At 38.6% G+C, this 16,708-nt stretch overlaps 1 protein-coding gene across 1 annotated transcript in view; it reads left to right on the forward strand.

The window, feature by feature from the left end:
• WNK3 (WNK lysine deficient protein kinase 3) overlaps positions 1-16,708 on the forward strand; it is a 134,665-nt gene that overhangs the window by 38,693 nt on the left and 79,264 nt on the right. The window contains exon 9 of the mRNA XM_060087363.1: positions 80-229. Within this exon, the coding sequence (XP_059943346.1) occupies positions 80-229 (150 nt within the window). The remainder of the gene's footprint in view (positions 1-79; positions 230-16,708) is intronic.

The following is a 16,708-nucleotide window of genomic DNA, read 5'->3' on the forward strand; positions in this document are numbered from 1 at the left end:
TTAAATATATTTTAAATATATAATCAGTATATTTACTGTAAATGGGAGAGTTTATGTTTAATCTTTTTGTTTTTAACAGTTGCAGAAGCAGCCAAAGCTGACTCAGCCCCAAGTTTTGCCTTTGCTTCAGGGTCAGTCCACTGTTCTGCCTGTTCATGTCCTTGGATCTCCACTTGTCTCACAACTCCAGTTTTTGCCACTAAGTGTCCCAAAGGTCTCACAGGTAAAGGTAAGATACATTTTAGAGGTTCCATATTCAATTAAACTTATTTAACACTGCCTAGGTTTTCTGACAGGCAAAGGCTCTCTTTCATAAATTCATCCTAGTTTATATAAAAGTCACTGAAAGCTAAAAGTTGTTTATACTTTCCTTCACTTAAGACATTCTTCTTGAGGATGTGTCTAACATTGTGTAACTAGAATCTTGAGACACTGCTTGTATAATTGGAAGAGAAACTGAGAACTCCATATACGGATAAAAAAGTTTATTTAGGGGACTTTCCTGGTGGCGCAGTGGTTAAGAATCCACCTGCCAGGGCTTCCCTGGTGGCACAGTGGTTAAGAATCCTCCTGCCAATGCAGGGGACACAGGTTCGAGCCCTGGTCCAGGAAGATCCCACATGCCATGGAGCAACTAAGCCCATGCGCCACAACTACTGAGCCTGTGCTCTAGAGCCCTCAAGCCACAACTACTGAGCCTGCACACCACAACTACTGAAGCCCGTGCACCTGGAGCCTGTGCTTTGCAACAAGAGAAGCCACTGCAATGAGAAGCCCGTGTGCCGCAACGAAGAGTAGCCCCCACTCGCTACAACTAGAGAAAAGCCTGCGCACAGCAACAAAGACCTGACGCAGCCAAACATAAATACATAAATTAAAAAAAATTATTTAGGACTCAGATCCCTTTTTATGGTTTTTTTTTTTTTTTTTTTTTCGGTATGCGGGCCTCTCACTGTTGTGGCCTCTCCCGTTGCGGAGCACAGGCTCCGGACGCGCAGGCTCCGGACGCGCAGGCTCAGCGGCCATGGCCCACGGGCCCAGCCGCTCCGCGGCATATGGGATCCTCCCAGACCGGGGCACGAACCCGCATCCCCTGCATCGGCAGGCGGACTCCCAACCACTGCGCCACCAGGGAGGCCCTGGTTTGTTTTTTATATTGGACTTTTCCAGCCTGGTTTGAATGTAGAGGGATGTCTTTGGTAGTTAAGTAGAAATAGTATTTCATAGACTCTTATAATTTTAAGCACTTTCATCTAAATTCTTGACTCTTTTGGTTCACGTTTATTTCTGTAGGAGAAATAAGTGTTTTTGTCATTTAGACTCTCAAAGTCAATGGTACTCATTTCTGACAAAGAGTACACAGTCTTTGTGAGAGTTCATATATCAAGACTATATCCTGGTTTCCTAGGTCATGGACTCTGGATACATGGTTGGGCTTTTCGTTGCCATCCCATTTTCCTTCCTCAACCCTACCATCCCCTGTGTGTGTCTTCTCTCTTTGGGAATGAGTTGGTCTGAGCTCCTAGGCATTCTCTGTATATGATTTAGTTAGCAGCTGGTGATCTGTTGCTTTTAAGAGATTGGTATATAGTCAGTCATAGTTCATCAACAAACTTTTAATGACTATCATCTCTGGGGATATAAAATGAGATAAAATATGGTCCTTGCCCTGAAGAACTCACAGACTTGTAGGGGAAAACATACATGTACTTGACAAATGCCAGATGCATTTAAAATCTGCTGGGGGTATATTTAATCTGATATGGTTGGCAGTGCATGGTGTTTGGCTAGTATTTGTAGCTTATATGGTATATGTTCATACCTGAGCTCATGTTGTGGTTGGATTTATCTCTTTTTAAGACTATAATGGGAAGTGTGTTGGATGGATGCTTAAATTAACTTAGGTTCAACCACGTAAATATACAGGTATGTGTATTTTGAAATGTGTTTCCAAAATTTTTAAAGGAAGTTTAAAAAATTTATGAAAGTGTTATTTACCTATTTGAAATAAAGCCTATAAAGTTATAAAGAAGACAGTGAAAATCACCTACTATCTCTCCAGCTAGAAATAAATTATTGTTTACATTTGGTGGTAGAGACTCTAGATTTGTCTTTTTTTCTATGTATACATATATAACTTTGTTTATATATACATATGTATATCACATACATACTATTTTGTAGCCTGCCTTTTCCACCTAATATATAGAATCCACATAAGCAAGCACTTTAACCAGTGGGGGTCTTTTTATGAATGTGGTGTTTCAAGTTCTAGGAATTATTACAGCCAGCCTATATGTATTCAGCCAACTCACACCTCTCCTCTTGAGAGAGCGTCTCTGTTCCCTTTAACTATGATATTGAAATCCTTTTGAAATTCCACTGTCTGGTGTGTGAAGGTGTCAGATTCAATTACTCTGAATTTCTGCCAGGGTTTGAATGAGTTATGTGGCAAGTGCAATAAATGAGAAGCCATGAGCAATATGTTGCTTGGGGACTGGTCTCAGCCCCTTAGTGTATTCAATTAGCATTTACTCATGGTATTAGGATTTTTATAGGACTAATGCTATACCCAGCACCTTTTTGATAACTTTCTGAAAAATTTTTTTAATTTATTTTTGGCTGCTTTGGGTCTTCATTGCTGTGCATGGGCTTTCGCTAGTTGTGGTGAGTGGGGGCTACTCTTTGTTACTGTGTGTGGGCTTCTCAATAAGGTGGCTTCTCTTGTTGTGGAGCACGGGCTCTAGGCATGCGGGCTTCAGTAGTTGTGGTGCACGGGCTCTAGAGCACAGGCTCAGTAGTTCTGGCACACGGGCTTAGTTGCTCCGCAGCATGTGGGATCCTCCCGGACCAGGGATTGAACCCGTGTCCCCTGCATTGGCAGGTGGATTCTTAACCACTGCACCACCAGGGAAGTCCCTGAAATTTTTACAACATAGCATTATTTTATCTATCATTCTGTCTGGGACCATTAAAATGAGCATGGTATATGCATTTATGTTTTTTTAATAAAAAAATTTTTTTTGGCTTCACTGTGCAGCTTGCAGGATCTTAGTTCCCCAACCAGGGATCGAACCTGGACCCCTGGCAGTGAGAGCACCAAGCCCTAACCAGTGGATGCCAGGGAATTCCCATGGTATATGCGTTTATAATTTGAATTTTCCTTGCACCAGCATTAGGAACTATAGCTGACCTTTGGAGCAGATGGACAAATTTCAGCTCAACCTATGACTTTAGACTTGTCAGTTACTGGAGCTCCACAACCAGTCTTTTCTGTAGTTTCTCCTCAGATATTGCTTGCTTCACAAATGACTTCCCAGGATCCAACAGTTGGTCTTCAACTTGAGCCTGACCCTAGAAATGGGAATCAGGCATTAACCAAATTACCAAATGCCAATCAAATTCCTAGTTTCTTGTCAGTTAATCACCCTCAAGCTTTGTTGAATCATTCTTTTGCCCAACATGTGAGCAGTGCACAGAATGCTGCTGGTACAGCTCAGCTCCCTTCTAATTCCACTGGGGGACATTCGGGGGCCCATCACCCTTCACAAAAGATACATTCAGTATCCCAGCCATACTCAGTGATACATCAGGAGTCTATAATTCCCGGTTCTTCAGTGCCACAAAGCCAGACTGTGCATTTGAAGAAGCCTTGTTTCCAAGCCTCTATTCAGCAGTAGCCATTAATTTTACAACCTAAGATTATGGCATCACCACAGAAAAATGTTCAGCAGGATTGTACTATGAAAATCTGAAACTCATGTAAGTCAGCAGCAGTCAAAGGGTTGTATTGAAAGTGTGATTCAGTCCCTGGAACAGCCATTTTATTCTGTTCAACACACTTATTCAGGACCACCTGCAGAACTGCCATCCTTCCCATTGAAGGCTCTTGAGTAGCTGCCCTTTGTGATACTTCCCCAGGAATAAGCTTCTTACCCATCACAGCCACTTACCCAGTGAAGGCTCCAGCACAGCCTGTTTATTCACTGCCAGCCCCAGAGCATCCTCTTTACACTGTACAACCACTGATATCACAGCCAACCTATTCTACACTGCTTCTTCTTAACCAGTCCCACCTGTGGCACAGCCCTCTTATTTGGTCCCGGCCTAGAGGCAGCCTGTTTATACAGTGCAACCTCTAGTTCGGTCACCTTTTCCAGACCAGCCAGGATGTATAATCCAAGCAGCTTACCCTGTGCAACCTGTGGAACAGCCTGCTTACCAGGCACTTGAGTATGTCCCTTATTCAGGACATGCTGTTTACACCATCCAGACAACTGAACAGGCAACCTTCATAACCCAGCAAGTATACACAGTAAACCCTTCTGATAGCAGGCAAGTACATATTACAAACTCTGCAGATCAGGACTTATACTTAGTACCACTTTATGTAGCACAGACTTCTGAGCAACAAGCCTATTTAACACAACCCCAAGGTTCTTCAGCCTTGGAACAAAAGACATAAGACATTTAACATTATTTATCATTAACCTTAGATACACAAACACATTCTATTGAGCCTTTATTTAATGTGCAGAATTCAGCATTTCTATCCTAAGCAGATGTCAGTTTTGGGTACCAGCAGCTAAAAGCCCAGTCAGCGTTACATCTCAGATGGCTGTGGAAGGACAGCTTTAACACCCTGCACAAATGTCCTTCATTCAGCAGGCCTCCTCAAAGGCCCAGATCCAGCCCCCACACTTCTCTGCACAGCTTTCCCAATCACATGTAACACGAAGCCAGGTTTCTCACTCAGCTTTCATTCATCATCAGCAGATGACTCATTCGTCTCATAGGCAAGCACAGAAAAGCCATCAGTTGTCCACTCAAGAAGGTCCCATAAATCAACAGCAGTCTTTATATAGCCAACATGCTGCTTTCCAGCAGCAGGTACCTCATTCACAGGCAACTAACCACATTCAGCCATTACAGGTATTCCAAAGGCCATTACAAACATGGTCTAGATTACACCTCCTTTGCAAGAACACTTGCAACTAGCGGCAGTGGAACAACAATACGTAATACAGCCTTTAGAGCATCCTCAAGTGCTTCAGGTATTAGACAGCAGTCAAACCTTTCCCCTGCAATGAAACCTAGCACAGCACCAGCCAGCATGCATTCAGCAGCAGTCTGCTGTCCAGACACAGTGGCAGTCATCTTCTAGCTTAGCGCTTGTTTGTGGGTCATCAGAAGCACAATTAAAACCACAGACCCTCATCCAAGCTCTGGGATAGCCCTTACAAATCAGCCATCTTCTTCTGTTCATCTGTTGCTACTTAGTATTCCAGTACAGGCTTCTACTGCCTCTCAGAGCATTTCTGTGTTACAGACACAGCAGTATTTGCAAGGCCAAGAAATTCCAAAGGTAAGTCTTCCTGGGGGAAAATATAGATGATTGTGAATTTTCTGTAATGTTCAAGGGTCAAGGAGATAGTGAGCTATAGTAGAAATGGCACCAGACTGGAAGTCACAATCCTTGTTCCTGCCTTTTTTCCTTACTCACTGGGTAGCTTTTTATTTATTTATTTATTTATTTATTTATTCATTCATTCATTCATTTATTTATTTATGGCTGTGTTGGGTCTTCGTTTCTGTGTGAGGGCTTTCTCTAGTTGTGGCAAGCGGGGACCACTCTTCATCACGGTGCGCAGGCCTCTCACTGTTGTGGCCTCTCTTGTGGAGCATAAGCTCCAGACGCGCAGGCTCAGTAGTTGTGGCACACAGGCCTAGTTGCTCCGCGGCATGTGGGATCTTCCCAGACCAGGGCTCGAACCCGTGTCCCCTGCGTTGGCAGGCAGACTCTCAACCACTGCGCCACGAGAGAAGCCCCACTGGGTAGCTTTGATTCGAGTCTTTTTGGAGTTTCCTCATCTGTAAGGTAAAGCGGTAGACTAGATGATGCTAACAAAAAATATTTGAGCACCTACTTGGGATATATCAGTGAACAAAAGACAAAAATCCCTTGTCATTGAGTTTTGTTGCCTAATGTGGGTAGACTGTCATTAACCATAATAGTATAAAAAGTAAATTATATAATACAGTACAGGGAGATTGGGGGAAATGTGGAGCAGGGTAAGGAGGAAAGTGGGTTGCAATTCTAAATAAGGTGGAGATCAGGGTAGGCCTCATTGAGAAGGTTGACAATTGAGCACACACTTGAAGGAGATGAGAGAGTCCATAGCGCACATTTCAGGTAGAGGGAATAACCAGTGCAAGGGCTTTGAGGGAGGAGTGGGTCTGGCATGTTCGAAGAACAGCAAGAAGGCCTGTTAGTCCTAGTATGTTACAAGCCTATGGCTATCTTACTGTTCTACATTTATAATAAAGCATTTGCCTTCATGAGATGATAATAATGAACACTATTGAGTGATTCTTAGGTGATAAATACTATTCTAATGGCTTTATGTGTACTATCCTCACAACAACCCTATGAATAGTAGCTGTCATTAGGAGTAACTGAGGTTCAGAGAGGTTAAATAACTTTCCCAGTGTCATACGGAAGGGCCAGGATTTGAACCCAGACTACCTGGCTGCAGAGGTTGTGCCCTTAATCATTACACTATTCATCCTCTTTGTAAGATAGCTATCCTCCCTGCCAAAATTTGAGAAAAAGAGCATGATGACTTCAGTGAGATGTAGTTAACTCAGGAGTTTGATTGAATTAATTAAAGGAAGGAACTGAGAATCCAGTTTATTTTTTTTCTCTTCTGTTCTGCTTCAGGTATCTCTAAAGACTGAATTTATTGAGTTTGGCTAATAAAATGTATGAGGTCCTTAGATAATAGGTGTGCTATGCAGGAAGAGTATTTTAGTGGTGATATTACTATTCCAAACAGCTATGATCTCAAGTATTGTGTTTTATAAAATTCCCTCTTCATCAAGGGCATAAATTATAATGAATTCTGATATGTGCACTCTGACTCCTAACAGGAATGATCAAGGATTAATAAAGATATTTAGAGTTGAAGTTTCTTCAGACAAAGCATGCTATTCCGATATTTATTTCTTTAGAATCAATTTCTTCACAAGGTATTTCAGAATGGAATGTTCATTTCTGTGGGCAAGTGTTGTATACTTTCCTTTCCTAATTAAAAAAATTTCCCCCAACATTTTTTATGGCTGAGTAATATTCCATTGTATATCTATACCACATCTTCTTTTATTATTATTTATTTTTTTAACATCTTTATTGGAGTGTAATTGCTTTACAATGGTGTGTCAGTTTCTGCTTTATAACAAAGTGAATCAGCTATACATATACATATATCCCCATATCTCCTCCCTCTTGCGTCTTCCTCCCACCCTCCCTATCCCACCCCTCTAGGTGGTCACAAAGCACCGAGCTGATCTCCCTGTGCTATGTGGCTGCTTCCCACTAGGTATCTATTTTACATTTGGTAGTGTATATATGTCCATGCCACTCTCTCACTTCGTCTCAGCTTACCCTTCTCCCTCCCCGTGTCCTCAAGTCCATTCTCTACATCAGCGTCTTTATTCCTGTCGTGCCCCTAGGTTCTTCAGAACCATTTTTTTTTCTTTTAGATTCCATATATATGTGTTAGCATACAGTATTTGTTTTTCTCTTTCTAACTTACTTCACTCTGTATGACAGTCTCTAGGTCCATCCACCTCACTACAAATAACTCAATTCCGTTTCTTTTTATGGCTGAGTAATATTCACTTGTATATATGTGCCACATCTTCTTTATCCATTCATCTGTTGATGGACACTTAGGTTGCTTCCATGTCCTGGCTATTGTAAATAGAGCTGCAGTGAACATTGTGGTACATGACTCTTTCTGAATTATGGTTTTCTCAGGGGATATGCCCAGTAGTTTCCCCCAACATTTTATTAAGAAAAATTTCAAAGTTACAGAAAAGTTGATAAAAAGTAAGTGAACACCCATATACCTACCAACTAGATTCTGCAGTTAACTTTTGCTGTATTTGCTCTATCACATATTTATCCACCCCTTTATCCATTTATTAGCCCATCTTATTTTTCTGGTCATTTCAAAATTAAAGTTGCTGATATTAGTATACTTCATCCATTAACACTTAAGCATGCATATCATTGACTAGAACTCAGTATTTGTTTATATTTTTTTAGTTTAAATTTATGTTCTGTAAAATGCACAGATCATAATTCAGTGAGTTTTGACAAATGCTTACACCTGTGTAACCCAAACCATTATCAAAATATAAAACAGATGTTGGCAAAGGTCTAGATAGTAACTATTTTAGGCTTTGTGGGCTATGTAGTCTCTGTTGCATTTACTCAACTCTGCTATTGCATGCATGAAAACAGCCATAGACAATATGTAAATTATTTGGCATGGCTGTGTTCCAATACAACTTTATTCACAAAAATGGTTGGCACACCAGATTTGGCCTGTAGGCTCTAGCTTGCCCACATAATAAAGAATATTGCCATTACTGCAGAAAGTTCCTTCATGCCCCTTCCCAGTCAGTGACCCCCACCCCACCAGAGGTGACAACTGTTGATTTTTTTTCATCATAGATTAATTTATCCTGTTCTATGTTTTTTTAATTTTTATTTATTTGTGTTTTTTTGACTGTGTACTGTACAGCTTGCGGGATCTTAGTTCCTCAACCAGGGATTGAATCCAGGCCCTTGGCAGTGAAAGCTTGGAGTCCTAACCACTGGACAACCAGGGATAAACAGAGAGAAAGAGAGAGAGAGTAACCACTAAGTAAAGTACAGCCCAGTATACTCAAAACAGTATAAATAAAACAAGAAGGAATCTTAAAAAATTTGCAAGTAACCCACAGGAAGGCAAGAAAAGAGAAACAGAGGAAAGACAACCATAGGGAAAAAGCAAATACTAAAATGGCAAACTCGGGACTTCCCTGGTAGTCCAGTGGTTATGAATCCGCCTTCCAGTGCAGGGGACACAAGTTCGATCCCTGGTCAGGGAACTAAGATCCTACATGTGGCAGGGCAACTAGAGGGCCCACGCACCCGGGAACTGGCACACCACAACTAGAGAAGCCCGCACACTACAACAAAAAGATCCTGCGTGCCGCAACTAAGACCCAACACAACCAAAAATAAAATAAATATTTTTAAAAAATAAAATGGCAGACTTAAGTCCTAAGACTTAAGTGCTTTGCTGCTGCTTCCCACCAGCCAACTGTTTTACATTTGGTAGTATATATATGTTGTCTTGATCATATTTAAATCTTCTATTTTAGTAGGCACTTGCCCTGTTAAGTTTAGCCTGTAGATTCTATCCTACTTTTGCGAGCTGTATGTAGTTCCAATGATAATTTAGTTTTATGAGCTCTTATAATGCTATTCTGGTCTGCTTGGTCTTCTGGCTCTGGTTGAGCTCTTGCTGGGTTTCCATCGGTGCTACCTGCAGGAGTGGAAGGTGCTTCTTTGGGCTGCCAAGTGTTAGATTTGGGGAGTGGAGGATACTGGACCCATAGGACAGAGAGCATTTTCCCTGGCCTCTTTCCTGGCCATCTGATGCTGGTACCCTTAATACTCAATCTCTGCCAGTGCCACTGGGGTACGGAAGTACTTACCTGGCCACTGTTTACTGCTGAGTAGATGGTCAGGAGTTGTGAGGTCTGCATGGCTCTCTGCCACTGGGTAGAGGGCTGAGACATAATGCCCTCTGTTGCCTTCTGCCGTTGGGTGAAGGGTCAGGAGACTTATGGCCTGGATCTTTTTCTGTTGCGTGGTGAAGCACCAGGAGCTTCTTGGGTCTTGAAGGCTCTGTACTACCAGTCACCTTCCTCTGTCTCTTCAGTCTTGTAAGAATGTGGGTTTTCTTCTGAGTTTTAGCTGCTGTGGGGCTTGCCCCCAGATGAAAAGCCATAAAAATAGCAAACTCATCTACTATCCTTCCTTTCTTCCAAGTGTTGCCTTCCTACCAGTTTCTACCTGCTTTTGATTGCTGTCTTATGCTTTCAGACAGTTGTTTTTTTACATTTGTCCAGCACTTTTTGTTGATATCTCTGCATGTGGGGTTTGGTCTGATGGGACCATTACCAGAAGTATAACCTCTCTTTCCTAATTTTTTATCACTGCAAAATATCACCTCTCACTTAATTGAGGTAACCACTATATGCCCATCCGTAAACCTCTAAGAGTTGATGACAAAGGGATGGAGTGAATTTCTGATGTTTGGGGTTTTTTTATTGCCAAGGCACAGGGGAAAGGGATCTTCATCCTGGTCAAATAGCAAGCTGTGCTTATATTTTGTGTCTTTCTCCCCAATAAAGCTGAAATTCTTTGTGGCAGAGATCTGTAGCCCAATTTATCTCTGTATTCCTAGCACCTAGCACAGTGTTTGTTACAATAGTTGCTTGTTATATGTTTGTTGAATAATCAATAAGAACCACTATAGATATCTCTATCAGCCTGCTCTCAATGGGAGAGGATTCTTTATTGATCTTTATCATTCTTGTTGCCTAATCAGGACTTACAAATTGATAATGAACTTGTGTTTGTTTGTGGACAACCTAAGATCTGTTTTCTGTTTTCTATATTAATTTCAAAAATTGTGATATTTGAACAAATAAGACTGTGATACGTTTCACAATATCCATAGCTGGTTAAATCTACTTTGTCTTCTTTTTAACATTGAAGTATAGTTGATTTACAATATTAGTTTCAGGTGTACAACATAGTGATTCAATTTTTTATAGATTATATTCCATTTACCAAAGATTTGTTCTTATTTCTCCATTTTATTTCCCCATGTATCAATGAACAAGGGTATATAAGAGACAGGAAGTGAATCATGAGTTCAGATGTGCCAATTGTGGTTTTGATTGTTTTATCAAATAATATGGAAAACCACTTATCCGATTTTTATCTACTGCTGAGGTTAGCGTTTCTTACCTCTTGTAGTGTGATGTGTTAGTACTAGTGCATTAGTACTTTTGGTGGTTGAGATTGGTTCCTTTTCAGTTGACATTGTGGTCTAATCAAACATCTGTTTAGATGGTTTCAATTTTCAGCTCCTGGAGATAAATATGAAACCTCAGCATTTTGTATGCAGTTGCATCCCTACTCATCACAGTGTTTGAATATCACTTTGATTCTCAACCACAATATTTGCATTATATTTTCTTAAAATTTTTTTCTACTTACTTTAATTACATAAGTAGTATGCCAATATAAATTCCTGGTGAAAAATTTAAAACAATGCCGAGAAGTCTCATTTAACCCTGCCCCTCTCTTTGTCCTTTTCCTTTCTGTTATTAGTTTGGTGTGTATCATTCTAGATCTTTTTTGGTGTAATTACATGCATATATGTACCCTTAGCCCAAATACAGCATTGTTTTCTGGTTTGTTTTATTACTTTAAGCACATAAAAGAGATCCTACCATATGTGTCACTTTGTAAATTTTTTTACTCAGTTATGTGTTCTGGAAATATATCTATGTTATTACAAATAGATATACTTGATTTTATTTAATTGCCCCATAGTATTCCATAGTAAGACTACACTGCAGTTTATTTAGCTATTCCTCCTACCACTGGACATTTTGGCTGTTTCCAGTTTTTCACTGTTTTAACTAGTGTTAAAATGAACAAAATAGATCATGCTAGAGGAGACACTGGGGCAAAATTACTGGATCATAAATTCTACACATTTTTTACTTTAATATATATTGCCACATTACTTTCCCAAGGGACTGGACCAATTTAAATTCTCATCAGCCAGTGGTACAGTCTTACTGTCAATATTTGATAATACCAGATATTTTTTGCTAGGCTGGTAAGTGAAAACTAATATATTATTTTAATTTCTATTCCCTTGATTACTAGAAATGTTGAGCATGTCTTCATACGTTTATTTATTTTTAAATTTTTATTTTGAAATGATTTTAGACTCACGTAGAGGTTGCCAAAATTGTACAGAGTTCCTGCGTACCCTTCTCTCAGCTTTCCCCAATATTAACATCTTATATTACCATAGTACAATCGTCAAAACCAGGAACTTGACAATGGTATGATCCTGTTAACTACAAAACTTGTTTGGATTTCACCAGTTTTCACATGCCCTCACTTATTTTGTGTGTATCTGTAGTTCTATGAATTTATTTCATGTATAGACTTGTATAAAACAATCACCACCATCAGGATGCAGAACAGATCCATCACCTAAAAAACTGCTTTGAGCTGTGCACTTATAGTCACACCCTCCCCCTACCTCTAACCCCTGGCAATCACTGATCTGTTCTCCATCACCATCATATCAAGAATGTTATATAAATAGAACCATACGATATGTAACCTTTTGAGATTAACTTGAGATCCATTTATGTTGTTGCATGTATCAGTAGTTGCTTATTTTTATTATTGAATAGTATTCAGTTGTATGGTTATACGATAGTTGTTTATGTCTTCATTTGTTTATTGAATACTCATTTTTCTTCTTTGCAAATACTATTTATATTCTTTGCTCATTTGCCTGTTGAGGTCTTCCTCTTTCTTTCTTTGTTTTCTTTATACATTCTGATACTAATCCTTTGTTAAATGTATTGCAAACTTTCTACCAGTGTGTCCTAATTAGCTTGTAGTATCCTTTGTGACACAGAAAGTTTTTATACTTTATAAGGTCAAATGTGTTTTTGGTTTTTTTTTGGTTTTAGATTTTGTGTCTTGCTTAGCAAGGCTCATGAGCATAAAATATTCTTCTGTATTTTCTTCTGATACTTAAAAAATTTTGTCTTTGTCTAGTTCTGTATTCTGTTTGGATTTTATTTTATTGGGGACTGTGTGAGGTAGAGATCTAATTGTATTTTCTCAAAATGCATAAACATTTGTCCAAACACATTTATTAATAAACAGTCCATCATTTCCACGCTGATCTGAAATGGTATCTTTATCATATCTGAACTTATTATACATATTTGAATCATTTCTCAACTCTTTGTTTTGTTCCTTTGATCTATATCTATTCTTATACAATACTTGTGTTTTGATTAATTTATCTTTTTAATAAGAAGTTTAAAATTATTACATTGATTTCCTCTTAAATAAAATTTATTTAAAATGATTATTAATTTTGAATTAGATAGATTTTTATTGTTAATTTCTATATTTATGGCATTATAATCAGACTATGGCTGATTTTTGGAATTTGATGTTTTTGTGCATTATTTGCCAAAGATTTATATTTTCTATTCTGGGAGGAGCATTCCAAGTTCTTTATATGTTTGTTATGTCATGGTTCTTAATTATAACATTCAAATTCAATGTATTCTTACTTTTTTTGGTCCAGGTTTTCTTCCACTTTTTGAGAAAAATGTGTTGAAGTATCCTACTATAATTGGGACTTTCTCCATTTCTTCTTATTGTAGGGCCTTAATGCCTTAATTCTATGTTTCCGTATACTGAAAGAACTTTCTTCTGTTTGTTGCCAAAATTCATTTGATGGCAAACCTGACCTGAATTGATGCCTACTGATATATATATTTTTCTTTTTAAAGCAGGTGCATTCTTTTATATTAAGGATTACAAAATTGGTATGTGTAAGAACTCCCTGTGGAACAAGATTAGATATTGCTAAAATATTTCAATAGTTAATCTGCATTCTTAAAATATTTATAATGCAATATTTATATTGAAAAACAATTATAAAAATATATAATGCAAAAATATTTATAATACAAGGAAGACCCATATACCATCACCCAACTTAAGAAATAAAAAAAATCAGTGCATTTGCAGTCTCCTGGAAACCATTTTTTTTTTTTTACAGGACTTAAAACTTCATGTAAAGGGTATCCTAGCATATGCATTCTTCTTCAATTTTTTTAAAAAATCAACATTGTTTATAAGATTAATTAAGCTACATGTTGATATATATAGCTCTAGTTCAGTCATTTTCCCTTTCTCCTGTTGATGTACAATTGAGTTCTTTCCATTAATTTGCTTATTCCCACATTCCTGGCCCATTCTTTGGGATAGAGTATGTATTATTAATTTTAATGGTTGCTAAATCTCCCATGTTTAGCCTTTTTTTTTTCTCGTTGTTACCTTACATTTAAAAATGAAGGTCTGATTGATCAGCATTGGTAGCTGATTTGGGCTTCCTTTCCTTAATTAAAGTGTGTAAACTTTGTGACTTGTAGCTTATGAATGCCTCACCTCACATCTCAAGAATGCCTGCAGTAGCAGTGAAATCTTTTGTAGTCAGCTGTTCTGTGCGGGATGTTTAAAGGGGCGTTCCTGAAGCCTCCCAGGTTCTTCATTTTTAACTACTCTCCAAAGATGATTTCTTCTAAATATATGAATCCTCTCCATAATAGCAAAAGAAAAAAATTCTTGTTCAGGATCTAATGCAGGATAACTGGTTGCATTTTATTGTTATGCTTCTTTAATAGTTTCTTCTAATCTGGAACAATTTTTTACTCTGTCTTTCATTTTCATTTTGGTTGATCTGTGCATTGGTGAAAGTGGGGAGTTAAAGTCCCCTAGTATGATTGTGTTACTGTCGATTTCCTCTTTTATGGCTGTTAGTATTTGTCCTATGTATTGAGGTGCTCCCCTGTTGGGTGCATAAATATTTACATGTGTTATATCATTTTGGATTGATCCCTTCATCATTATGTAGTGTCCTCGTTTGTCTCTTGTAGTTATGTTTATTTTAAAGTCTATTTTGTCTGATATAAGAATTGCTCTTCCAGGTTTTTTTTGCTTTCCATTTGCATGGAATATCTTTTTCCCTACCCCTAGTTTCAGTCTGTATGTGTCCCTAGGTGTGAAGTGGGTCACTTGTAGATAGCGTATATATGGGTCTTGTTTTTGTATCAATTCAGCCAGTCTATGTCTTTTGACAGGAGCATTTAATCCATTTACATTTAAGGTAATTATTGATATGTATGTTCCTGTTACCTTTTTCTTCAGTGTTTTGGGTTTGTTTTTGTATATATTTTTCTTCTCTTGTGTTTCCTGCCTGGAGAAGTTCCTTTAGCATTTGTTGTAAAGCTGGTTTGGTGGTGCTGAAATCTCTTAACCTTTGCCTGTCTGTAAAGGTTTTAATTTATCTGTTGAATCAAAGTGAGATCCTTGCTGGGGAGAGTAATTGTGGTTGTAGTTTTTCCCCTATCATCACTTTAAATATGTCCTGCCAGTCCCTTCTGGCTTACAGAGTTTCTGCTGTAAGATCAGCTGTTAACTTTATGGGGGTTAACTTGTATATTTGTTGCTTTTCCCTTGCTTCTTTGAATATTTTTTCTTAGTAATTAATTTTTGATAGTTTGATTAATATGTGTTTTGGCGTGTTTCTCCTGAATTTATCCTGTATGGGACTCTTTGGGCTTCCTGGACTTGATTGCCTTTTTCCTTTCCCATATTAGGGAAGTTTTCAACTATAATCTCTTCAAATATTTTCTCATTCCCTTTCATTTACTCTTCTTCTTCTGGGATCCCTATAATTCGAATGTTGGTGCGTTTAATGTTGTCCCAGAGGTCTCTGAGACTGTCCTCAAATCTTTTCATTCTTTTTTCTATATTCTGCTCTGCCATTGTTATCTTTTGTCTTTTTTCTACTCTGCCATTGTTATTTCCACTATTTTATCTTCCAGGTCACTTATTCATTCTTCTGCCTCAGTTATTCTGCTATTGATTCCTTCTAGAGAATTATTAACTTTATTTATTGTGTTGTTCATCATTGTCTGTTTACTCTTCAGTTCTCCTAGGTCCTTGTTAAACGTTTCTTGTATTTTCTCCATTCCATTTCCAAGATTTTGGATCATCTTTGGTATCATTAGTCTGAATTCTTTTTCAGGTAGACTGCCTATTTTCTGTTCATTTGTTTGGTCTGGTGGGTTTTTACCTTGCTTCTTCACCTGCTGTGTGTTTTTCTGTCTTCTCATTTTGCTTATCTTACTGTGTTTGGGGTCTCCTTTTTGCAGCCTGCAGGTTCATAGTTCCCGTAGTTTTTGGTGTCTGCCCCCAGTGGCTAAGTTTGGTTCAGGGGGTTGTGTAGGCTTCCTGGTGGAGGTGGGTGGTGCCTGTGTTCTGGTGGATGAGGCTGGATCTTGTCTTTCTGGTGGGCAGGACCGTGTTCGGTGGTGTGTTTTGGGTGTGTGTGCGACCTTGTTATGATTTTAGGCAACCTCTTTGATAATGGGTGGGGTTGTGTTCCTGTCTTGCTAATTGGTTGGCATGGTGTGTCCGGCACTGGAGCTTGCTGGTCGTTGAGTTATCTGGGTCTTAGCGTTGAGATGGAGATCTTTGGAAGAGCCGGAGGTCTCTGGTGTGCCAGTGTACTGAACTTGGCTCTCCCACCTCAGAGGCACAGTCCTGACACCTGGCTGGAGCACCAAAATCCTGTCAGCCAGAAGGCTTAGAAGAAAAGGGAGAAAAAAAGAAAAAACAAAAAATAAAATAAAGTTATTAAAATAAAAATTTTTTAAATTATTAAAAATTAATTAAAAATATAAAGTTATAAGAGAAAAAAAGAGAGAGCAATCCAATCAGAACACACATCCAGCAATGATAACAAGTGGTAAACACTATGCTAAAACAAACAAACAAACAAACAAAAAAGACAGGCAGAACCCAAGTCAACTGGTAAAAGGAAAGCTATACAGACAAAATCACACAAAGAAGCACACCCATACACACTCACAAAAAGAGAAAAAGGAAAAAAAATATATATGTATCTATGCATAAAAAAGGAAGGGAGCAACCAAATTAATAAACAAATCTACC

The sequence above is a fragment of the Mesoplodon densirostris genome, chromosome X (genome assembly GCF_025265405.1).
Source record: "Mesoplodon densirostris isolate mMesDen1 chromosome X, mMesDen1 primary haplotype, whole genome shotgun sequence".
In the NCBI taxonomy this organism is placed as follows: Eukaryota; Metazoa; Chordata; class Mammalia; order Artiodactyla; family Ziphiidae; genus Mesoplodon; species Mesoplodon densirostris.